Source organism: Primulina eburnea, chromosome 1, assembly GCF_022965805.1.
Source record: "Primulina eburnea isolate SZY01 chromosome 1, ASM2296580v1, whole genome shotgun sequence".
Lineage (NCBI taxonomy): Eukaryota > Viridiplantae > Streptophyta > Magnoliopsida > Lamiales > Gesneriaceae > Primulina > Primulina eburnea.
This window is the reverse complement of record NC_133101.1, coordinates 10,906,543-10,933,016: the sequence shown is the minus strand read 5'-3', so window position 1 is coordinate 10,933,016 and position 26,474 is coordinate 10,906,543. Positions and strand designations below refer to the sequence as shown.

Here is a 26,474-nt window from a genome sequence, read left to right as displayed (position 1 = left end):
AAACTTAAAATTAGTATTATCTTAACATATGATTATACAGACATTGTAAAAATGAACAATAACCAAAAAATAAAAATATAACATTATTGTGGCTCATAATTAACGAAGAGTGTATTTTTTAAAAATTAAATATTAAAGTTAAAAAAAATAGAATCAACTTTAAAAAACCTGAATATTTATTTTAAAAAAATTTACTAAAAGTTTTTTTTAAAAAATAAATAAATTAGCTTTTTAAATTGAATTTGACACAAAAATATACATACAACATATCAAATCTAAAATTATTATCAGGGTAATATATAATTATGGAATGATTAGAAAACAGTAATAATAAAAAAATAAGATTTAACATATAACATTAAATTTCTTAACATTTCCTAAACAAATAATTAATGATAATTTTATCATAATAAATAATTTTGAAATATCTTTACAAACAATAATAATAATTTAAAAAACACATAATAATTAAAACTGAAAAAAAATAAAATTAACATAACACATAAATAATATTTTAACATAAATAATAATTTCGTCAATAAATTTAATACTTACATAAATAATTATATTAGTATACATATCTTATGTTGATAGTTCAATCAAAATTTACCTGCAAAAACATAAAAAAAATTCAAATTAACTCAAAATTAGAGTTAAGCGAGTAAACACATTACATAAAAAAATTAAGCAAACTTACGAGTAAAGAGACGACAAAGAAAAAAACATGAAACACAATATTCGACTCTTAATATTATATAATAAAAGCATGCAGATGCTTCCAATTATCAATTAAAGGAGAACACATGGTTTTGCACCCTTTGACTACCATGCTCTGCTACATGTTCCTCGCTCAACGAGATACAATTGTATTTTTTTTAAATAATTAAAGGAAGTTATATCACTCTAACACGCGAATTTTAATTAATTTTTTTTAACATCTTCTTTATAAAAGAAAAAAAATACATGCATATATCAATAATTAATAAGACTTTAGTGAGTCACATGGGATAGTTCCTCAACCATAGGTATCCATCAATTATTTTTTAAAAAAATTAGCAAGTCACGCCTATTCAATTGGCGTGACTTGCTTTTTAAAAAAAATTAAGCAAGTCACGCCCAATTAATTGGCGTGACATGCTTTTAAAATAATAATAATAATATATATATATATGCGAAAATGTTCGAGGCGTGAAACATTAGTTTAAGAAACTCATTTTTCTTACTTTATTTTATTAAATTATTAAAATTTTTACTGTAAACAATTAAAAATCTCCAAATAGATGTAGATGTCTTTCCAAAAAATAATGTACCATCAACAAAAAAATAAATGATATATATATATATATATATATATATATATATATATATATATATATATATATATGAGGAACAACACAATCACATTTGATCCTCTGAAATACACATATATTTGAATCCTGCTTCAGAATATCAGACAGTCCTTCTTGACACAATAAAAATAAATATGGTGAAAGAGGGCAACCTTGTCGGAGCCCCCTCGAAGGCCTTCTGTTCCCTCGGCAGATTTCGTTGATGCCAAAAAGAGAGTTGTATGGTGCTCAAATAATCTATAACTTTTTCCCCCATCTGTCGGAAAATCTCAACTTAGATATTATTGTCATAATTAGATACGTCCATTCAACTCTATTAAGCCTTAACAATCATATCCAACCTGAAAGTCATCAGACTTTCTCTGCCTCGAGATCTCTCATGCAAAGTATGAAGACACTCAAAAGCTACAATGATATTATCAGTTATTAGATGTCCCTACACAAAGGCAGTTTGTTCAATTGAAATGATACTTTGAAGCTGTTTATAATTGCCTCTGAGATAATTTTAGTAATCACATCGCAAAGACTCACTTGATTTTGGTATTAGCACGACATTAGTTTAATAATAACAATTATAATTATTTTCAGATCCACCGAATTATTTTAATTGGAGGGAGTCTGACTTTTTTGAATTTGGTAAAAGAGAGTGACTTAAAGGACAAGATCATCTTTACACATGCTTATTAAAATAAAATGAAAAAAAATAAAATCACATTTTGACCCAATCTAGATTGGAACCATGTGTTTTGTATAACACAACATCTTACCACTACATTATGTAATGTTTGATTGAATATCTACATAAATAATTATATACATATTTCATTTGGGTCTAATTTGGGTCGAAGTTTTCATATTTGGGTAAAATTTTCACATTTGGGTCAAGCATGAGCCGAATTTGTCATATTTTGGGTCGCTTTTTTCCATATTTCGATACATTTTGTTACATTTGGATCGAATTTGGGTTGAATTTTGTCATATTTGAGTCGAGTTTTACATATTTGGATCAATGTTTTCATATTCACGCGAGCTTTACACATATGAGGTGGAGTGTGAGGTAGAGTGTTAAGTCGAGTTTGAGGTACAATTTTTATTTTGATTAATTTGGGCTTTTATTTTTATGAACAAAATAATAAAATTACGATCAGTACTTTTTTGTGAATTACCAAATTTTCCCTTATTATCAGTGTGAAAAATGTTGTCGTTCATCAAGTAACCATCCTCGTCCAAATCCTTCCCCATTTCATTATCTTTTTCGATGTCCAGTGGTGGATGCGGCAACTGCGACGGAGCTACCTCCGACGCACCGAAGAAGAGGCAGCGCGTGGATACCAATCACTGCCTCTCCTCCGTCATCGAGTCGTCTCCCTATTCTCTCCACCCCTTCGCTTCCGCCTGCGGCGGCGGATTCAACGACGCAGCGACTGCTGACGTCATCCTCCGCCTTCACCCCGATCGTGGAACTCCGCTTTTTGTATCATCCGACGCCTCCTCCGATACCAAAAAACTCCCCGCTACCACCGTCGATCGGGCCGAGATTCAGTTACATCTTCATTCTCTCGTTCTTCGCCGCTCGAAATATTTTGCTGCGTTCCTGTCGGAACGGTGGCAGCACCAGGATGATTTCTCTTCGAACAATTCAGGAAATTCGCGAAAGCAGTATCAATTCAGTCTCTCGGTTCCGGAAACTTCTGATTCCATCGACAATTACCTGAAAGTTCTCCAGCTGCTTTACTCCGATGATTTGTTGTCCTCGATTGGTAGCGTATCCACAGTCCTCAGTATACTTCCGATTGCGCTTGAATTACTCTTCGAGGATTGCATTAAGGCATGTGTTAAATTCCTGGAGGCAGTGCCGTGGAACGAAGATGAAGAAGAAAAAATATTGGATTTGATTCCTTTACTGAGTGACCAAGAATCCAAAGAGCTTCTTGCTAGGGTTTCTCCGGCGAAGAGTGATTCATCAGAGGAAATGCTTCACGGATTAGTACGTACTGCAATCTACAATAGCCCTAGCATGGCCTCCGGGAAAGCGTTTGTTGTGAAGCTGCTGAAGGATTTTTCCTCTAAGGAGTTAGCAAGAAGGGTTTTGTATAAGGAGTTTGAGAAGAATTTGAGAATAGTGAAGCAGGCCATGGAGGAGTACTCGAGTCCCGACTTTAGAGCAAATCGTCTTGCACCGGAGGCGATTCAGAAGGTGAATCTGTACACTGCTATGAATTACGGGAAACACTTGTTGTGGTTGGTGGAGAGGATGCTTGAGCTGAAAGTAGCGGACTCGGCTGTGAAGGCTTGGAGCGAGCTGGCTTCCTTTACTGCAGACTTGCACAAGGCGTTTTATGAAGGTCCTTGGAGAAATATGCTTCCGGGACTTCCTTCTGTCGTGCTTCGGTGCACTAGCAAGCTTGCTAATGCTGTCGCAACGGGCAGTGTTTTGGCCACTAGACAGGTTTTCTCCCAAATATACGTGCCTTTATCCTTCAGATGTCGACCAATGTTTTACAAGACATCCTGAATCAATACTGATATTGTCTATTCTGTTTCTGGGAACTATTTAATGATTTGGGGAGGAGTCGCAATGCAATTATACACTTCCTAGTTTGGTTTCATGTTTTTATGTGCTAGAAAATCCATCACATGCTGTTACTCAAATTTTTATAGAACCTGTCAATTTACACCTAAAGTGTCCACAACAGGTGAGAATGAATCTTGTAAGAGATTGGCTTCCGGTGTTGATAATATGCAAAGACAAAGACAGAGAAAGTGTGTCATCGCCTATGGGGCCGAATCACAAAACACTCTACCTCGAGCTGGAAGAAACATTCTTGAGAATTATATCAACTCTTCCTATGTCAGATTCTCAAGACTTGCTACAGCAGTGTCTTCGCTTTTCAACTCGTGTCGGTGATGACTGCCCTCATTTGGTTGCGGCTTTTACTACTTGGTTTCGTCGTGCAAACAGACCCCAACAGTTTGAATCATGTGAGTGACCCTGCAATGTGTATATAAAAGCTTGTCAACTCCTGCTTGAATGGTGCATAAATCTTCTGCAAAGCAAGCAGTTTGTATATTTTCTGCAGTAATGACCACCTACCTACTTATCAACTCGAAGGCAACCATTTCATGATTATTGACTGGTTGCGGACTTGCGTGTCGTTTCTGTTCTAGAAATTTGAGTTGTAGAGTTCAGATACTTTTTTTGTTTAAATCGTGAATGTATAGTTTTATGTGCTTTTGGAACCTACGTCAGTACTGTAACACCTGTTCCATATCGGATTCAAGTGCTCTGTTTAAGTTATGGTTCAGAGACTCTTTGCCATCTATGTGAATGCTGTGACACCCGTTCCATATCCGATTATAGAGCTATAATTTGGTTGTATATTCCAGAAACTTTTTGCCACCTATATGAATACTACAAGACCCCATTTTTCTATTAGTAGAATGGGAGGAATAGCTTCATAAGATGGTGCGATGAATTATTGTAGCTACTTAAGATGATGGTCTACCATGCATAGACTGGCTCGACAAACTACTGCGATGCTAGCATAGACTGACCACCTCCTAGTATGGAGGGGCCAGATCTGACCTCATATGATCAGATTTGGCTGATGACGTTCGGTAGCATCGAGAAAACTGGCTTTACATGGATCCATGTGAGAATACTTGGGCGAGAAATATAATGTTCCCGGCACGTCTGACCTGATTCTGTTACTGTAATGGAACATGTATCGACTGTTACAAGAAACAAGCAACGAAACGAGATCAAAGATAAAGCTAAACCTTGTAAAGTGTCTAGATTGGTAACGTATCCAAAAGTTCCGAAATCTTATTCTCACAGAACATTAACGTGGCATCAGAGGAAATATAGTTTCATCAGACTACAAAAGCTTCGTTAGAAAGAACGACTCATCAACAAAAACAAAAAGCTAGACAGGTTGGACTTGGGACGTCAAGTCTTCATGATATTTGGCTAACTCTCCATTGTTACAGAATTAGAGATTTTATTGTCAGCTTTCTACACCTACATTGGGTTAGCAGGATCGGTGATCCTCTTTTTGCTTTTGCTCAGCGTGAGGGCACAGGATCCTACAGTAGACCAAACCGAACTGTTTGGGACAAAGAAACAAATCACATTAGGCGTCTTGCAAAGTTTCTGGCCGTTCCTTGGTAAGTTCGAGCGAGCAATCCAACTCCTATCCCGACACCAAGGCAAACACTGAGGCCAATGCCTACACCAACTCTTACTCCAGCATTGAACCATGATAATTCTCCATCTTCACCTTCGAAATTATCCATTCCTGAACATGGACTGCAGTTATCTTCCTCTTCCAGTTTGTACTCCAGGCCATTCCGAGACTGCAAAATGCACGGTGCAGGAAAAGAGTCAGTGGGAACTCTAGTTTTGTTATATTTTAGTGTTTGAACAAATCATACGAGGAAAAACATTCAGAAAACAAGAATTTGAAAATTGAGAAATTGCTACTAGTTCATTAAAACCGAACTAGTCTGGTAAACTAGGTCTAGTTTTCACGATTTGTTTTGTTTCTTCAAGTTTAAGTAGATGATATGAAGCAAAATTTAAGGAGGTGATAACCATGCGAAACCAAGAACCACATCAATGCATCATGCAGCTATGTCCTCGAAAGGGGTATTTATAGATGGACACATGCATTGAGAAAGCAACCACGTGTAAAGCTAACTTCTCGATGGCCATATATATCCTGTTATGCAAAAGTGAACACAAGCAGAGGTTGCATCGACTCGAATAATGTAAAGTACTAAAGACACCATAAACGCGAGCCGGAATCAAAGTTCCAAATAAGGGAGGATCCCCAAGTTCTCTAGATTAAAAACTGTAATATTTTATGCGTAATTTCTGTAAAGATCCATTTCGAATTAATTGCTACTGCAAGGTGATACTTTTGTTTCATATATGTGTTATCATCTGCACTAGGGGACCCTGTTGAAGTTGAAAATTGAATATCATATGACAAGAGATAAAAGCCTATAATGATGATTCTTCTGCATTGAAACATGTGCCATCATCGATTTCACTATCCTGAAAATTTCAGGACATGTTTTTAAATGTCCCAAGACTTGTGGTACCAAGAAGATTTTCTGCAAGAATTGTTCATTTCTGTTCAGCAACCATGCGAAGGCCAAGACTTGCTAAACAAGAAAATCCACATTCTAACAAGCAAATAAATCAAAAGGGTAACCAAATTCCATTGAAGCAATTTTTTTATGAATCCACTAATCCGATGACAGGTACCTGGATTCCGAAGGCAGCCGAGGAATCATCTTTCTTACTTAAAATTGCCTCATATTCTGGTATAGAATCCAGCATCCCTCTCCTCCTTTGCTTCTTCCCGTGACCAATCTGCAAAGTTTTAGTCAATATAATAGGACTACTCGAGTAGCAACCAGCCAGATAAACCTCGATAGCCGGCGAAATTGAATCCAAACCCGCATGATGATTTTGATTCCCCTTAAAAAATCCAGCCCCGACATGTACATCTGATTCACAATTCATACTCCAACCCTGCCAATGGTATTTCGACTCACAGATGAATCCATTGCTAGGACAGAGCTCCAACGTCCCAGATAGAACCAGAACATCTTTACAAAAAACCTCAAATTTCACACTCCCTGCCATCCTGATACTATCGGTACTCACAAAAGTAACCTCCTCGGATCGTTTATCTAATCTGTCCCTTTTCAAAAGGGATGACACACCATCAGCATATATGCTTGTCCTAATACCATTTATCTCTAAAAGAGTATTCCGATTCAATGGAACGTAGATTCACTGTAAGATATTCAGGAATGGAATCATCTTGAATCACACATTTGCTGAATCTAACATAAAAAACTCTCAAATCAAGCCATGCCAGAGATGCCTTGTTTTTTATGCCTTGCTGGTGAGACGAGTGCCTAATGACAGTGTTACCATTTTCGACAACCCTGTTTTCGTGGTGTTCCTCATCAGAATCCTCCATTTCTCTCAAAGAAAACAACACTTCCACTCCTTCATGGAAATTCATTTAGCTCACTCGATGTAATGGATTGAGAGAAGTACTTACGGAAGTGGGAATTAATATTTTTGTATCTGGAAATAAGACCTGAAAAAATGCTAGTAGAGCAATATGAAAGAGTGATAAAACAAGCGTTCCACGCATTTCAAGAAACAAGGAAAGACTGAATAAGCCACTTTCCAAGAACTACGAAGAAAGACAGTTGAAAGAACAGAATTGTGGACAGGAAAGAGGTGGGAAATGAGCAAATTCCTCCTACAAGAGACCAACGGAGGAGTTTAGATGGACAAAAACTTCGCAAATTTGCACGAAAGAAACAGACATGAGAAGTGAGAACCACAAGGAAAACCTTTTAAGAAAAGAGGTGATAAACGCTACTCGAAATGAAAAAACGTGAAGGGATTGGAGGTTGAGTACGGAAAAAATGGCTCTCTGATTGAAAGTGTTTGCACCAAAAATTAAATTGGGCTCAATTAATTATTTAAGCCCAAAAGTTAAATTAATAGACAAAAACAAGAAGCCCATTAGTGTATTTAAATAAGCAGATAACGTCCAAACAAGAATATCGTGGAAAGAGAAGGAAATCGTGGGAAAAAATAGGAGAAGATCGAGAGTCATGGGGGAGTGGAAGGAACCACACCGCACAACAAAGAAAAAGGAGGAATCGGCTAACACAATGACAAACAACTCAACTCAGCAAAAATCTGCAAAATACTTTCTGCTAAAAATTCAATCTTCAAGCATTAGTTTTTAAGCATTCCAGCATATTTCTAGCATTCTACGTCTTGTTGTTTCAGATTTCAGCAACTTTACAATTTATTATATTTTTCATGTCTTTGATGAAATCCTACAATTTTTATAAATTCAAAATTATGTCAGAGGTTTATTTCCATCAATTTCCGATAGTTTTCTTCGTTTTGGCGTTATAGTTGTTTTAGGAGACTAGAACTGACGGTCGAATTTAGAATTCACGTCGCTTGAATAGTTAGAAGTTAGATTTTATCATTTTCACACACATTGGTGCATCTTCGCACTTGGCACGCCTACAAATATCAAATATTGTGCAAACAGAAAGATTTTGCTTTTATTGTTGCATCAAACAGAAAGTAAGAAAAAATCTACGACGCATAAGAACAAACCAAGAATCCAGCTACTAATTTGCCTGATAAAAAGAGCCCGAAAATGAGAATATAAAGTAGGTGTTAGGGAGAGATATATATGAAAGAGTCGCAATTCTTAATAAAAGAAAACTCCAAAAAAGCACAGTAGAAAACCAACAAAATTGATTACTTAAAAGCCGAGGTGTAATTTCTCCAAATCTTTTATACTAAGTTCCTTAGAAATGCATTGAAGGAACTAGAGTAAAATGGCTTGAGCGGCATGATCAATGAAGACATTAATGACAAATGTAGAACCAAAAAAGCACAGTAAAAAACACTTGATTTTACCACCTCCCGATACGCCACAAAATATAATTACATATCAGAAAACATGATTGCCCACGAAACAAACCAAAAAAATTAGCCAGCACTAATAAATACAGAACCAAGAATCCCAGATGCTTTATGTGCGAAGAAAAAGTTTCCCATCTCGAAAAAAAATACCGAAAATCACAATTTAAAATGACGAAAGAATGAAAAGCCCATCACTGGGCCATAATTAAATGTGATGAGAAATCAGAAAACACAGACTCCAAGAAAATAGCCATCACCATACGACACCACCCTTCTCATTCTGTGACACGCTAGCAAACAAACCCACTCCCCAGCCCCCAGCAAACCCCCCAAGGCGTGAAGCGTGTGCTTCATGCTTGCTGTTGGATTCAGAATCAAATCGAATAGAACCACATTTATGCGTTCAATATCACTAAATTTGTAGGCAGCTCACAGTCTCAAGAAATTTCTCTCGAATTGAGTTGAGACAAATGGTGGGTTCTTGAATTGCTTTCAGCACATGCATGGCGCCGCCTGGTATAAAAATCTCGGAATTTAGGCTGTGAAAATGTAAATTTAATGATAAAACACGTAAAGCCCCCACTTTTTATCCAAAAAAATATATATAGTTCAATATTAAGGACATGATTGATAGGAGGAAATCACGTCAAAATAGAATTAACATTTTCAACTTATTTTTTAAATTCATGTTTGGTAAGAGATTGAAGTGAGAGGAACGACCATGCTATTACTCTCAATTCTTAACTATTTTATATAAAAAAATTACCTTATTAGTTTAACCATTTTTTTTTTGAAATTCCTAAACTAGGGGGCGGGAGACGCGAATTTGAGTTGTTTACCGAGAGAATATAGATGAGATCAGGGATGTCAATTCGGGTGGATTGGGTCGGGTTAAACAATATACTATTCAAAAATTGCTCAACCCCAACCCGAAAACTCTTAACCCGAACTCGAATCCGATCAACCCGATTAACCTCATTTTGAATTTTTAATTTTTTTAAAAAAAAAATCAAAAAATATTTTAATTTAAACACATAATAACAAAATCTCCATCATATATATGATTTAAATTTGAAAATCTAATTGTATAAAAATAAAGTATATTTACTAAACCAAATAAACAATTGTTTTAAAAAAATGCTCAGAATAAATATTAAATTATGAAAATTTATGATAAAAATATACAATAAATATTTTTTTCAAACATACAATATATAAAAATATAAGCAATATTTATTAATTATATTTTTTAAAAAAAATTAAAATTTTCAGGCCAACTCGGGTTGGCCCAAACCCAATCAAATGCAATCATTTTTTTCAGGACAGCTATCGTGTCCAACCAGATCTGACTCGAACCCGAAAACCCCAAACTCAAATTGATTTTTTCGAATTTGTGAGTCGTGTCTGATTTTGACACTCCTAGATGAGATCAATGGACTCAAGGATCAGTCTCATTAATTTAAAAAAATTAAATTTATATCATAATGTGATTATTATTTTAGATATTTTAATTTTTATATTAATAATAAAAAAAAATGATGCTAATTTAATAATGATGTTAATATTAATAATCAAGATAATAATAATAATATAATTATATATTAATTTTAATATTATTTTTAATTTTAAAATAATAGAATATTAATAATTATTATTTTTGTTATTTTAATAATAATAATATTTATTGAGAAAGTTATTATATTAAATTTTAATTAAAAAATATTTCATTATTAAACATATTTTTATCCAATTGGATACTCAATCGAGATTTCATTTTTTTGTGGACAAAAATTTGTATGAGACGGTCTCACGGGTCGTATTTGTGAGACGAATCTCTTATTAGGTTTATCCATGAAAATGTATTACTTTTTATATTAAGAGTATTATTTTTTATTGTGAATATCGGTAGGGTTGACTCATCTAACAGATTAGGATCCGTGAGACGATCTCACATGAGACTCACTATTTTTCGTGAAGGTCACATTATCAGATTAATTTCGATAGTTTTTTAATTAAAAATAATAATTATACTATATAACATAATAATATATTTTCAGGGTTTTATACCACATTTTTATCCGTAAAAGATGTGTCATTAATATTAAAATTTAAATTTTCATCTATAAAAGATGTGTCATTAATATTAAAATTTGTTATACATATTCAGGTACTCAAAATCATATAGATGAACCAATATAAGATATTTAGTTCTGAAAAGCATATATTTGTTTCAAATTTTCAATGTTTTGTAACCAATTTTATCTGAAAAATACATTTACGTTAGGAAATGTAGAATTTTTTTTTGAGTTAGTCAGAGACTGCAGGAAAAAAATCGATCTGACAAGGATTCAAAACACATTTAACTATTGGAACGATGCTTTGAAGACCATTTGCTTTAAAAATAATTATTAGGATCAACCGCTTATGACCACCAAGTCAAAATTTATATTTGTTAGCCAATATGATATTTTATTTCCTTATGTTTGTAAGAGCGCAGAGTGTAATTAGTTGAGTGTCAGTGAGTCGGGCTGTTAGGCTCATGAATCCGAGATAGTGCGTGTTTATCTATTGATACTATCTTATATCCCTAGATATCAGTCTTATTATTTTCATACCGTCGACTATTATTGAAGCATACAAGAATATTAGCATTAAAGAATACTCTGTGTATATATGTCTTGCTACATTAGTGGAGGAAATTAGAGTATATTTTTGTATAGGCTTATTAGTAGGAACTGATTATTGTATTTCCATATTCCTAGGCTAATTACGTGTGATGGAGATTGACTAAAGGTATCTCTATATATACTTGTAACGTGTATGTAATCGGTATGAATAAGAGTTTTTTCTATCTCAATTCTTCATGGTATCAGAGCGGTGATCATTGTACGCTGCTTAAATTTTTCTTAATTATTGTTATGGCAGAAGCCATTGTTGCTATTGGAGGGACGAAGGATATTGGTGATGGTGATGTCAACACCTCTCAAAAATTAAGTTCCGTGTTGCTAAATGAATTCAATTACCTTCCATGGTCTAGAGCAATTACCATTGCTCTTGGTGGTAGATCAAGATTGGGATTCATTAATGGGACTCTCAAATCTCCTGAATCCAGTTCGCCAGAGTATGAGGCTTGGCTGTCAAAGGATCAACAGGTTATGTCATGGATTCTTAACTCGATGGAGCGGGATCTTGCAGAAATTTTCAGCTATTCAGAATCTGCCTTGGATCTTTGGAATGCTGTACGTGACATGTATGGCAACCAAAACAATTCTGCCAGGATCTTCCAAATTCACAGGGAGATTGCAAATCTTCATCAAGATGGGAAGCCATTCGTAAGCTTGCTGGGGAGTCTGAAGAGTTTGTGGAACGAATTAGAGATTTATAGACCACCTACAATTGATGCAACTATTTTGCGGAAGAGGACAGAGGAGGATCGCATTTTTCAGCTATTGGCCAGTCTTAGTCCTGATTTTGAGGATCTAAGGAGTCATATTCTAATGAATACTGATTTACCTTCCTTCAAGAATATTTGCGCGACCATTCAAAGTGAAGAAGTACGCCGGAAAGTCATGCCGCGTGCTATCAATCACAGTCCTTCGGATGTTCGTGCCTATATTACTCGCTCATCCTCTGAAGAAAAGTCTTATAAGGGCAAACGTCCTGATCTCAAATGTCAGCATTGCCATGTTGTTGGTCACTCGATTAATCGTTGCTGGATTCTTCACCCAGAGTTGAAGCCAAAATTCTCCAAAGACCAGAAAGGCGGAGGATATCAAAAACGAATTCTTGACCTTAAGGCTCATGTGGCTACACATTCCATTGAATCTTTTTCCTCTAATCATGTTGCTTTACTTAATGATTTCGCCAATTATTTACAAGACAGGAATGGTCAGGGAGCTGTTCAAGGAGGAGCCATTAATCAAGAAAAAGATCAACCAATAGCACCTCTTAGCCATTTTACTGGTTTCTCAGCTGATGCAAATCCTGACACCAACCAAGGTATTCAGACTATTTTCGAAATCAACAGTTTGCATGATGTATGGGTCATAGATTCTGGTGCCACAGATCACATGTCAAATAATTTAACCCGTAATATGATTTTCATTCTTTCTCCACACCTTCTCTAGTATCTGTAGCAAATGGGAATGGTGCTCCTGTAAAGGGTAAGGGCAAGATTAAACTTGTTTCAGATACCATAGAGTCTGATGTTCTATATGTTCCATCCTTTCCATTTCAGTTGCTTTCTGTTCAAAAATTGACATCCTCGCTCAATTTTGAGGTTATATTTACTCCTTACAAGGTCATCTTTCAGGACCTCGTCACCAAGGAGATGATTGGTGAAGGATTTCATTTGCAAGGACTCTACTATTTCTTTCCAAACTCTAAAGTTACCAAGGGATTCCAAGCTATTTCCTCTCCCATTACTGAGAAAAATTTATGGCATCGACGTCTAGCACATCCTTCAAATAATGTTCTTAGCAAAATAAATCAAGTCCTACCTAAAGGAACACTTGATTGCGATATCTGTCATTTTTCTAAGTCATCTAGGCTCCCTTTTAACTCATCATTGTCTCGTACCACTCAACCATTAGAGATTGTACATTCAGATGTTTGGGGACCTTTTTCTACTTCTATAGATGGTTTTAAATATTTTGTAACCTTTATTGGTGATTTCTCTAGGGTTACTTGGGTGTACTTGTTGAAATCAAAAAGTGAAGTTTTTGAGTTCTTTAAAGACTTTCACATGTTGGTTACCACTCAATTTTCAGCTCAAATTAAAACTTTTCGATCTGACAATGGCTCAGAATATATGTCTCATAACATGTCAAACTATTTAAGTTCTAATGGGATTTTACATCAGACTAGGTGTGTCAACACACCTCAACAAAATGGGATTGCCGAACGTAAAAATCGTGACTTGCTTGAGAAAACTCGAGCCATAATGCTTCAAATGAATGTTCCAAAACATTTTTGGTCGCATGGAATCCTCACTGCTACCTATCTTGTGAATCGCTTACCCAGTCGAGTGCTGGATTTTAAATGTCCACTTGAAGTATTGCAGGGCAAAGCACCAGACTTGTCTCATCTCAAAATTTTTGGATGCACTTGTTTTGCACATGTCTCAACTGCTCACCGTGACAAACTTGATCCTCGAGCTGTTAAGTGCATATTTCTTGGTTATTCTCAAACACAAAAGGGATACAAATGTTATGACGTTCTCTCCAAGAAGTTATATGTGACTAGAGATGTCCGCTTTGCTGAACAAATTCCATACTTTGTCGCCTCCAATCAAGAAGGGAAGCTGCCTGAGCTATTTCCGTTGCCTAGCACTGATTATGGTCATCAATCTGCTCAAGATTCACATCCTAGCCAAGCTATTTCAGAACACTGTGATAATGGCTTGGATATCTCTTGTGTTCCTTCTAAGGAAACAGTTACAGGATCACCCGAGCAAGTTATTCCCAATACACAAGGTGAACCAATTTTTTCCCGGCGTAATCCTCCGCGGATACGTCACCCTCCAACAAAACTGGCAGATTATATTGCTCAAACAGTCAGGTACCCTGTCACTAATTTTATGTCCTACCAACGACTTTCACCTCTGCACACTGCTTTCCTTACAGCTATATCCAACGTTCCTGAGCCAAGGAACTTCCACGAAGCCAAATCCCAGGCTGTTTGGCAGAAAGCTATGCACGAAGAATTAACTGCTCTTGTTGAGAACAAAACTTGGACTATAATGCCTCTCCCTCCAGGAAGACATGCAGTTGGTAGTCGTTGGGTTTTTAAAAGGAAATTCAATTCCGATGGATCTCTTGATAGACATAAAGCACGCCTTGTTGCTCAAGGCTTCACCCAGAAATTTGGTGTTGATTACAAGGAAACTTTCGCACCCGTTGCCAAGATGACCACAGTACGAGTTCTTTTATCGGTTGCTATCAATAACGGGTGGTCCTTGTTTCAGATGGATGTAAAAAATGCATTCTTGCATGGTGATCTCGAGGAAGATGTGTTTATGAAGCTTCCTCCCGGGCATCCTCAAAGTGGAAATCCAAACTTAGTCTGTAAACTCCATAAATCAATTTATGGCTTGAAACAAAGTTCCCATGCGTGGCATGCCAAGTTGAGCACTGCCCTTGAAGCTCTTGGTTTTAAAAGGAGCTCAGCTGATTCATCTTTTTATGTACTACTTGGTTCAGTGGATAAACTTATGGTATTGATCTACGTGGATGACTTAATCATTACCGGGAATAATAATGATTCTATTGCTCGGTTCAAAACAAAGCTTCAGCATATATTTCCAATCAAGGATCTTGGTTCATTGAAGTACTTTCTTGGAATTGAAATGGCGACCTCCAGCAAAGGACTATTCCTTAACCAGCGCAAATACATTTTAGACTTACTTCAAGATGCTGATATGTTACACACCAAACCCGTTGCTACTCCTCTTGATAGCAAATTGAGGCTTGCCTCTACTGAAAAGGCCCTTGACTCACCAAGTTACTATCAGAAACTTGTGGGAAAGCTCATCTACTTGACTATCACGAGACCGGACATTACGTTTGCAGTTAGTCTTGTTAGTCAACATATGCATGCCCCAACCATTCAACATCTAGGCATGGTAAAACGTATATTACGGTATCTAAAAGGCACGATTGGTCGGGGAATAGTCATGACTCGTAATGGTCACACTAATATTATGGGATATACCGATTCTGATTGGGCTGGTAATGCACTCGATCGTCGTTCTACCACTGGCTATTGCATGTTTGTTGGCGGTAATTTGGTGTCTTGGAAGAGTAAAAAACATGTGGTTGCTCGATCTAGCGCTGAAGCCGAGTATCGTGCGATGGCTTCTGCAGCCTGTGAGCTTGTCTGGCTCAACAGTCTTCTTTCTGATCTAGGTTGTCCTACCTCCATTCCTATGAAACTTTTTTGTGATAATCAGGCCGCTATGCACATTGCCTCTAATCCCGTGTTCCATGAAAGAACCAAACATATTGAAGTGGACTGTCACTATATTCGTCAACAAGTTCAATCAAAATTAATCAACACTCAATATGTGCGTTCTAATGACCAACTAGCCGATGTGTTCACCAAAGTATTGACGACTACTCAGTTCCACAGGCTCTTGAGCAAGCTTGGATCCATCAATCCTTTGGATCCAGCTTGAGGGGGAGTATTGAAGCATACAAGAATATTAGCATTAAAGAATACTCTGTGTATATATGTCTTGCTACATTAGTGGAGGAAATTAGAGTATATTTTTGTATAGGCTTATTAGTAGGAACTGATTATTGTATTTCCATATTCCTAGGCTAATTACGTGTGATGGAGATTGACTAAAGGTATCTCTATATATACTTGTAACGTGTATGTAATCGGTATGAATAAGAGTTTTTTCTATCTCAATTTCTTCAACTATGTCCTCAGCAGAGACATTATCACCCGTTAAGATTTTGCGACACTCTTTACGGTCTACCCAGCCAACCAAGTCAAGCGGTTCAACGTCAGCACCTTGACGTACGAGAACTTCTTAGAAGGTCATCAGTTTCGTTATCACTATCACTCATGCACATTTAACCAATAATAATTATTTTTGTATTATTTTTAAAAAATAAAACTTTCCAATGATCTCGGATTTGAAACTCCGGCCACTTGTAATAAGGGCAGGAGTTCGAAAACTCGGCCCCAGAAATTTAATTTTCAGAGTTGCCGTTTGGAGACACAACCCTTTTTAAACCTCGGCCCCTTACCTATTTATACAGAGTTGGGTAGGTCTGCTTAGAATGGGGCTAATGGCCTAATTTTCTTTGATTGATTATTATGTTGATCGGGCAGTTGGACCTAGCTTGGGCCTATACTTCTCACAAGGCCTCTTATTCATAATTTATATGTGAGGTTGAACCCAAATTATTTTTGTCAGAAATTTTCACGAATTATTTGCAAAAGTTAATATTTTATTAGTATAATTAATAATTTGAGCCGAGCTTTCTCGACATTTCACGAATCACTACTTCAAACAATAGTTTCGAACAACTCGCAAATATGCTTCCATATTTTGAAATAAGCTCTTATTCGAGTAAAAAAATAATAATAATTATTCGAACTTATATTTGAAAATTAAATTTTTCTTGATATTAGACACGATTCTGTATGTTTCCACACTTGCGATGGATGATAAGTAAGAAAGATGAAAGAGAGAGCGTCCATCAATTATCTAGCAAGCCTAGTATTAATGCAAATATTTTCACTAGTTTCTTATATGAAATCATCTTTAGCTCAAGTAAATGACGCTCATGTCATTGGTGAATTTAATTTCTCTCCTTGATTTGTTCAAATCACTTGTTTATTGAAACCAAATGATGACCAAGGTGTTGATCCAAAGCTGCACATAATTTCCTCCATCTTCGCAAGTACAGACGTAAATGAATCAAATCGTTTGTTAGCTATTCGAAGCTTGATTCGATAAAAGCTCGTTTGAACTCGTTTAATGAAGCTCATTAAGATAAAGAAGTCAAGCTCAAGCTTTAAAATATTCGTCTTATTAGCTCGTGAACATATTCGTTGGTAAGTTCATTAGTCAACTCTCAGATAAAAAAATAATAGTTTTGATATTTGATTTATTGATTCAATACGTTATTTATGAAATATATAGAAAATTTATTAAATTTGTTTATTTTAATAAATTTACAAATTTTAATAACAATGTTATATTTTTCTCAAAACATATAATTTTTTTTAATGAATTTAATGAAAATTTAAATATATAATTTATATTTATTAAGCTCGTTTAAACTCAAAAAAAATTTGAATAAACTCGTGTATCATGAATATATTCGTTAAATAGAATTCGAGATCGTTTCGATTATAAATAAATTAAGCTCAAACATTCAAGAATTCAGTTCGATCAGTCTCAATTGCATCTTTACTCGCGCAACGGCCTAACGCGACTTTAACATCACCTTCTTGTCCAAACGCGACTTTAACAGCAGCGTCGGGAAATAACAAGAAAAGCTACGAGATTCTGGGAGGAATCGGTGAAGAAAAATGATACGAGGAGTAATAGTAATGAACGATCAGGGCAAGCCTCACCTCGTCAAATTCTACGAATTCGAGGTTATCATATTCTTTTCACAGTATATGGACAATTAAACTCGATTTTTCCTTCATTATTCAGTGTTCTTTTACGCCTTTTTTGTCTGATTTTTTTATTAAGATTGTAATTTGAAATGTAAGATTAGCCCGTGGAGAAGCAGCAGGAGGCGATTCGGAGCATCTACAGAAGTGAGTTCAGTTTTTTCATGGTTTGATAATGTCTGAATTGTCTACAGTTCGTTTATGGTGCTTCTCCTTGCAGTTTTGTGCAGTAGAGTTGAGAATGTCAGTAATTTTGTTAAAGCAGATTCTATTTTTGGAAAGGTATGCTATCTATCTAGCATTCATATAAACCAGAGGATTTATATCATATGGATTTGTTTGTGATTTAAGTTCTTGACTCGCAGGACGTGCGGCTTGTGTGCAAAACATATGCTGCGTTGTACTTTGTCTTCATTTTTGATAATTCTGAGAATGAGCTTGCTATGCTAGATCTCATGCAAGGTATCTTTAACTGATCATTTGATGATTTAAGTTTTTATAGTTCAATCTAGAGGTTTGTGCTCTAATTTTACAGGTCTTGTGATAGTTGAGATAGTAACTAGGAAGAGGAATGCATAGTTTAGAAAATGGGAAAGTCCACAATACGACCTTAGTTGTAAATTTCAAAATAAAATTATAAACAGGTTTTCCTGATCGTATACATGGTTTTCCTTTGTATGTGTTAAGACCTGTAGTACTACTATCTCAGAGATAATTTTCAATTTCTGATCATGGAGATTCGTTTGAAAATTTTATTTTGCTGCCAATTATGTCAAGCGGGTGAATGCATAACATTTGTTTAGAGTTGCATGCTGTCAATTGCTTCTGAACATATTTTGGATTCAAACATTATTTATGTGTCTCTTCGTGGTAACATGTCATAATCTTGGATGATATAATCTTCCTAGTTTTGGTACCGACCTTTATAATTCCCTGATAATTTGGTATCAAGTTGATAAAAGGAGATTGTTGGGATATCATAAGATGGATGCTTAAATTTTAGGTATTATTATCTTTTTCATGTCCGCCTTTTTTCTCATTTGTTCAATATGCAGCCCCTAATTCGACTTTGTCATTTTTATTCGATGATGGAACTACTTGTAGGTTTGCACTGGTATGATGGTTAACAAATTGCTCTATATTATCTTCTACTTTTTGAAACTTGTTCCTATAATGCTGGTTTTAATTGGATTTTCTCTATTCCTTTTCCTCTGGTTGCTTACCTTTTGTTGTTATGTAAACAGGTTTTGGATTCTCTATTCCTTTCGCTTTGTTTGATTACTTTATTTATTTAAACAGTTTTTGTGGAGACGATGGACAGATGTTTTAGCAATGTGTGCGAGCTTGACGTGGTTTTCCATTTCAACAAGGTCAGACCTTTTTTATGCTTATCGTCATAGAAGTGTGTGCAGCACCATGGTCTTTTAAGAGCAAGTTGGTAGTTGACGTAGTAATTTTATCCTATATTATACCAAACTAATTTAGCTATGACTACTAATCACCCACAAGATGCACATAAGCCATAAGGGGTGGTCCTAGTGGAACCAGAGCCTTGGAGTTTGGTGGTGCAAAATTGAGAATGATATTAGCATAAGAAGAATGTAAACAATCCATTTAATTCACAACAGTTATGTATGTAATATTATAAAACATTGAAAATAAATCAATTGTTTAAGCTGTTAAAACATTATTTTATTAAGTAAAATTTATTTGTTTTTGATGCATGCAAAAGCCTCCGACATGTGAGCTTGGACGAATGGGTGAACTAATTGTTTGTGATCGACTGAAGATATGAATGAGAAGGCTCATTTTGATCCCCAATGACAAAAATTAATTAGTCATTTTCACATTCTACTTTTCATGTTATCGTGCTTCAGAACAGACATCAATATTAAATCATGCTACAATATATCTATTTAATATAATAGACAATGGGTATTTCAGAACAAAATTTTCAAGAATATTTATATAAAAAGAACAACGTCAATATCATATATTTATGTTCTTTTTATAATTAATATATTGAAATTTTTTATGTCTAATTATATTTATATAATTATTTGCGTTCTAGTTTGTGGTGTGAAGCGGTTATTGAAGAGTAACATGATTAGTTGGTAAGAAAAATTTAATTCTCTCCTGCAAGATTCTTTCTTTTATAATTCATAATAAAAATGAAAAAATTGCATTTTTGGTCTTATATATTTGTATCTTTGCGATTTTGGTTCTCTATGTTATCAAATTTCAATTTTAATCTGTTATCTTTGTTATTTTTTGGTAAAATCCTTTTTCCAACGTGGCGCTGACGTACGTAGTATCATATCAGTACTTTTGATGAAAAAATATTGAAATTGCCAAAATTCGGAAGATACTAAGACTGAATTTGACAACATAGATGTTCAAAATCGCAAAGAGACGTACATATGAAACCAAAAATACAATTTTTATCGATAAAAACTATACATTTATGATTTTTTTGTTTAAAATTAGAGTTTGATTTTATAATTATCATGTTAGACTTATTTTGTTAAATTCTGACCTCCTTGTATCAGTTTCTTGTAATTTGTTTTTGGGGTGTGGGGTTCAACATGTAAAATTCACTACATGGTGAAAATTTTATATCGCTCTAAGTTGAGGAAATTTGATTGAACCCTTATATTATAAAGTGGCTCCGTTGACTTTTGATTAGCTCATGAATGTCTCGTGTCAAAAGTGAATCATATTTAGCATTGGGAAATGAAAAGACTGCTGCTTAGGTTGAGAATGCGGTTGTGTTTATCCACGAGCTTGCGAACTGATTGTCATTAGGTAGGCATAGGTTGTTATAGATTGTTGTTTATCTCTCTGATTGTCATTAGGTAGGCATGGTTGTTATATATTGGTGTTTATCTCTCTGATGGGCTTATTACAGAGGAATCATAATTGGCTGCTCAACTGTTGAGAAATGGAGAGGGGAAACCCGATCTCAGTTCTATGCTAGTTGTAACCATTTTTCCAACTGGCCTGCTTCGTTATATCTGCTATGCCAAAGTGATTGGCCTTTCGCAAAGTATTCGCTTTACACCATGTCTATCATGTTGAATCTCTGTTTGCTGATCAGACCTATGTCACCTTAGCTGAGGCTTAACGAAAAGTTAACTTGATCAGCTCCCTTGATTATTATCTATCTGAGAAGTCGTGCTAGTGACCGTGGACTTATATCTGACCGTGGACTGATACCTTTTTTGATCTGTTCTTGCAGATGCATACAATTTTAGACGAAATTATTTTGGGTGGCCAAGTTCTTGAGACAAATTCTTCAGAAATTGTGAAGGCAGTGGAAGAAATTTTAAAGTCTCTTTTCTGCTCTCTCTCTCTCTCTCTCTCTCTCTCTCTCTCTCTATGAGACTCATGCGCACACACATATGCATATCGATATAGATTGTCGAAAATTGATGTTGACAACATATGTCAAGCAGGTTGCAGAGAAATTCTAATTCAATCACGTTAGGATCATCAACTTCTGGTTGGCAGGGTCGGTAGCAGCAGTTTAGCCTGCGCGACTTCTTTCATCTCAACATATTGATACTGGGTTTGAGGATTTTCCTCCGTCTTTACCATACATCAAGGCGTTGGGTCGTGAGAAGCATATATCTTCATTTTGTTACCCATTTACAATTCTTCTCGATCTGCAACAGTGACTTGAAATCCTCAGTTTTCCATAGCTAGAGTGCAATATATAACCGGCGACAGTCGACACTGAGTTACATTATTCTGCCTATTTTGAGAAATATGCCTCCTATAGCTGACCTAAATCATATTTTCTTCGTAAAGTTGTGTGTGAGTAGTAGGAAATGGGGTGCAAATAATTGATCATGTGGTAATGTAAGGGATCTCACAATCTCGAGCACTTGCATCACAAGACATCGAAGGTTAACATTTTGGGGGAGCAGGGAAAAGAAAAGCGTTTTTTTTCGCATTTATTTGGAGTTTGTTTCGAAAATTTCGAAATCGGAGGCCCGAATAATTTACCAAATGTGGATGAATGAGTTCAAATATCCTCACATTTCATGGGATCAAGTTAATGGTGTTCCCACAGTTTAACTTAACCTTTCACAACCAAAATGATGACCCGCTGATACTTGCAATACTAGAAAATTATGCACATTGTCTTAAATTTAGTTAGATTATTGTTTCAATAGACTAAGCTCACTTAAACTCATTTTGTTTCTCTCCAAAAACTCAGCAATAAGTACATGACAAAATTTTGGTATTTGAAAGACAAATAAAAACTCTAACCAAACAAGGGCAGATTTATAATAGGGCCCATGAGAGCCATTGCCTCCCCAACTTTTTAAAAGTTTTTTAGTTGATATTAAATTTTTGAAACATATATATATATATATATATATATATATATATATATATATATATATAAATGACCTACCACAATAAATTAAAGAGAATGTATCTCTATGGCAAGACAAGAGTTCTGTAAGTGAAAACCCAGGTTCAAATCTTAGATTTTTTTTTTCATTTTTTTAATTAATAATTGATTTACTTTTAATTTTTAATACTTTATTACTTTAAATTTATCATCTATGAAAAGCCTTTTCTACTATCAGGTGATGAGTCTGCTGACTCTTCTAGTTTTTATCGTTACTACAGAACGGTCATTCTCAACTATGAATATCGTCAAAACTAGGATTCAAAGCAAAATGGATGATAATTTTCTCTCTGATGTATTGATGCTATTTATTTAAAGAGAAATTGCTTACAATATTTGTATAAATGTTATTATTGAAGAGTTTGAAAATTTTAAGGAATATCGAATTCATTTTAGTTAGAAATTTTTTTTTAAACGTATTGTTTATGTTGAGTTGAATATAACCCATTTAATTTTTGTCTTTCCTCGTTTAACATTTTGTCTGTATTTTTTAAGCGGCCCTCACAGAGTCGAAATTCTAGTAACCAAACTAATATATCTATTAAGACTCTCCTTCTTGGATGTGTTCTCATTCTAGCTTACTTTTCTTGCATAAGATTCTCATGCTTTGAATCTCCTTCAAAAGCTTGTTGTTTTATATTCGAAGTGTTGTATTTATGGCCTCCAAGAATGACATATATGTCATATACAAGAATACGACTGTTTGAAAATCTTGTATATTGTTTCTGACATTGAACAAACATATTTGACTTGCTGACCACTTTTTAATATCGAGCTGGCGGCTGGACTTTTGGAGTGATCTAGTCGGATTTTGGCAGCTGGAATTCTGGAGCGATCATGTCAGATTTTGAGCGGCTGGAGTTTGATCCAAGTCTAGCTGGTATATTATCTTAGTTATAACTCTTGATTCATTGATTTCTGACAATGTGTGAAAATACAAGTTGTAGTCATTTCTCTTAGCTTTTCATAGAATCAAAGATAACTAAATTTCGAGTTCTTATGAGAGAAATATGCTCTAAATATTATAACTGCTCATATCTAACCGACATCTATATTTGTGTTACAGAACTAGTAAATTAATCGCGGTTTATCAGCTTCGTAAGTTCTGATTCAGACTTTGACTTTGAAGATAATTTGCATATCATTGCCTTAGCTTTGTAATGCATGTTGAATGGTTCCATTGAGATAATCGAGCTGAGAGATATAATCAAAATAATAGAGCTACTCAAGTCTAGCCATTGTCGTATACGTGTTCTCCAGCTCGATCTTTCAGCGTTTGGTTAGCATATATAACATCCCAACTAACTTGACCAACCTGAATTATGACTTGTAGAGAATTAAGTTGGATTTCCAATTATTTTGCCCGATTGTCTTTTGGATAACTTGTTTGTGAGATATGAACAAAATACCATAACCGGTCAGGTCTAGCCATTTGTTATATCTGTTACTTCTAACTGGACATTGAGGCATCCGGTTAGCATAGATAAATTCTGAACTAACTTGACAACCTGAAATATGAACTATAGAAATTGAATTGGTTCTCCAACCATTTTGCTCGATTGTCATTTGAATAATTGGTTTTTGAAATATCAGAAAAATATTAGAACTAGTCAAGTATTCCAGGTTGATATTTCCACTATTATTTCGTCTAGATAACATCCGAATTAATCGAGCCGACCCAAAGCATGATTTGTAGAAAATTGAATTTTATGTTTAACAGTTTTGCCCGCTGGTCATATATAGATCACCGAGCTATGAGATATCATTGAGATACATCACCTCGGAAAATTTCTAAGTTGACTAAATTCGAGTTGTAGCATTTCAAATCTTCCAACTTGACATTTAACACCTAAACACTTAAGTAAAAATATTAAAAACATAAGTTTTGTTAACATCAAATCAAGATTGCTAGCGTTTCTGAAATCCAACAAAGGTGAATTTACTTATAATCATATTTTTTGTGTAAAACAAAATAATGTGTATTACCATAATTTCATTATGAGATAACAAAATTAATTAATAATAAGCTTTTAAAGGGCGTAAATTTTTAATTAAATAGTAATATAAAATAAAAAAAATCACAAATCATGTTAAGAAAATAATTGTACAAACACACAATGTGTGCACAAAACACTAGTACATAATCATATACAGTACACGGTCAAATAATGTTATCATCGATTAAAGTTGATTTTCTGGGTTCTCTTTATTTGGGTTTCAAATGTATCCGATGATAGTATGCGTATTTTAATGTGTAGAGACATGATGGTATTTTCTAATCAAACATCATGAGTTCTAATAAATTTTCGAGGACTTGTCTAAATTTCTTGATGATTTAAGTATTTAACACGATGTCCTTAGATTTCGGTATTGATATGTTCTGATTCCTGAACAAGATTGCACTTTTAGCTCTCTTTCTTGTCCCCACCCCCCATGTTTTGTATTCAGGTGGGTATCTATGTTTGCAGCCATTTGTGGAATGAAATGAATCTTTCTTTTGGCTAAACTGTGCGATATCATTTGCAGATTGATAATCTTGTGAAATGTATTGTGGAAGTTTATTGAGAGAGAAGAATCTTTCTTATTTCATATATCAGAAGAATAGGAACTGAATGAATGACTGTTTACAAAACACTTTCTTAGTTATATAAATTTGGTTACTAACCACTTGTAACTAACTACGTCAGTTAGTTATATCTAATAGTCCCTCTCAAGATGAACTATAAATGTTCTTTATAGACATCTTGGACATTAATGAGGAGAGATTGGAGGATGGAAGAGGTTTAGTGAACATGTCTGCAAGTTGCAAGTGAGAAGTGATCGGTAATAGTTTGATGAAGCCTTCCTTAATCTTATCTCGAATGAAATGGCAGTTAATCTCGATATGTTTGGTTCTTTCATGGAAAATAGGATTATTGGCTAGATGAATGGCAGACTGATTATCTCAAAAAATGACAGCTGGTGTGTTGATGTCAAACTGAAGATCCTTGAGGAGTTGTATGAGCCATAATATCTCGGTGGTGGTGGTGGCCAGGGCTCTATATTTGGCTTCAGTTGATGATCTAGAGACTGTCAGCTGCTTCTTTGTTTTCCAATATATAAGAGCATCACCCAGGAATACACAGAATCCAGTTACTGATTTTCTAGTATCCTTACATGCTGCCCAATCAGCATCTGCGAAAGCCCGGAGCTGAATTGGTGATGAAGCCGAGAAGAGTAATCCTTGACCGGGATTGGATTTGATATACCGTAAGAGTTGGTGAATTGCATGCAAATGAGAAGTATGTGGTGTAGCCACGTATTGACTGAGCTTATGGACCGCAAATGTAATATCAGGTCTCGTTAATGTTAGATATAAAAGGCGTCCGATTAGACGGCGATATGTAGTGATATCAACTAGAGGGTCACCATCAGCAGAAGTGATGTGAGAACGTGGTTCCATTGGCATTTTAGCAGGTTTACAAGCGAGGAAACCCGTGTCTTCGAGTAGTTGAAGTGCATAATTTCGTTGAGACATGAAAATGCCACTCGATGATCGAGCTATTTCGAGACCGATGAAATACTTGAGATCACCCAAATCTCTAAGTTTGAACTTCCCTTGGAGATCAGATTTGAGATGATGTATGATGGAAATAGAGGGACTTGAGATGATTATATCATCGACATAAACCAGTAAGGCGATAAAACTATGGCCTGAACCTTTGGTGAACAATGTGTGGTCAGCTTTGGATTGCACAAATTCATATTCCAACAACACATCGGAAAATTTCGTTTACCATTGTCTTGATGCTTGGCGGAGACCATAAATTGATTTGCGTAAATGACAAACAAGTTTTGGACTGTTGTGGCAGGTTGGAGAATGAGAGTTATATCCCAGTGGGAGATCCATATAAACCTCTTCGGAAAGATCACCATTTAGGAAAGCACTGTTGATATCTAATTGAGCAAGATGCCAATTTTGGCTTGCCGCTAATGCAAGAATGACTTTGATTGTGCCAAGTTTGGCGACTGGGGAAAAAGTCTCAAAGAAGTACACTCCTTCTTGTTGAGTGTAGCCTTTGGCCACTAAACG

The 26,474-nt window shown here is 35.2% G+C and overlaps 2 protein-coding genes and 1 pseudogene across 3 annotated transcripts; 2 read left to right on the top strand and 1 right to left on the bottom strand.

Annotated features, from left to right (window-relative positions):
* Nucleotides 1-2,533: 2,533 nt before the first annotated feature.
* LOC140827483 (BTB/POZ domain-containing protein At1g63850-like) lies at nucleotides 2,534-4,649 on the top strand. Its single transcript, XM_073190159.1, has 2 exons — nucleotides 2,534-3,798; nucleotides 4,046-4,649. Exons 1-2 carry the CDS (start codon nucleotides 2,608-2,610, stop codon nucleotides 4,337-4,339), a joined length of 1,485 nt encoding a protein of 494 aa, XP_073046260.1. The 5' UTR covers nucleotides 2,534-2,607; the 3' UTR covers nucleotides 4,340-4,649.
* A 475-nt stretch (nucleotides 4,650-5,124) lies between these two features.
* On the bottom strand, nucleotides 5,125-7,798 carry LOC140827488 (uncharacterized protein At1g01500-like; annotated as a pseudogene).
* A 9,984-nt stretch (nucleotides 7,799-17,782) lies between these two features.
* On the top strand, nucleotides 17,783-22,049 carry LOC140827476 (AP-3 complex subunit sigma-like). 2 transcript variants are annotated; one of them, XM_073190153.1, is made up of 7 exons: nucleotides 17,783-17,958; nucleotides 18,084-18,126; nucleotides 18,200-18,261; nucleotides 18,345-18,441; nucleotides 19,279-19,349; nucleotides 21,218-21,309; nucleotides 21,435-22,049. In XM_073190153.1, the coding sequence occupies exons 1-7, from the start codon at nucleotides 17,890-17,892 to the stop codon at nucleotides 21,496-21,498; spliced, it is 498 nt and encodes a 165-aa protein (XP_073046254.1). In that variant the 5' UTR covers nucleotides 17,783-17,889; the 3' UTR covers nucleotides 21,499-22,049. The 2 variants fall into 2 exon arrangements, with proteins under 2 accessions (XP_073046254.1, XP_073046257.1); XM_073190156.1 differs by lacking the exons at nucleotides 21,218-21,309; nucleotides 21,435-22,049 and adding an exon at nucleotides 19,712-20,021.
* Nucleotides 22,050-26,474: the final 4,425 nt, after the last annotated feature.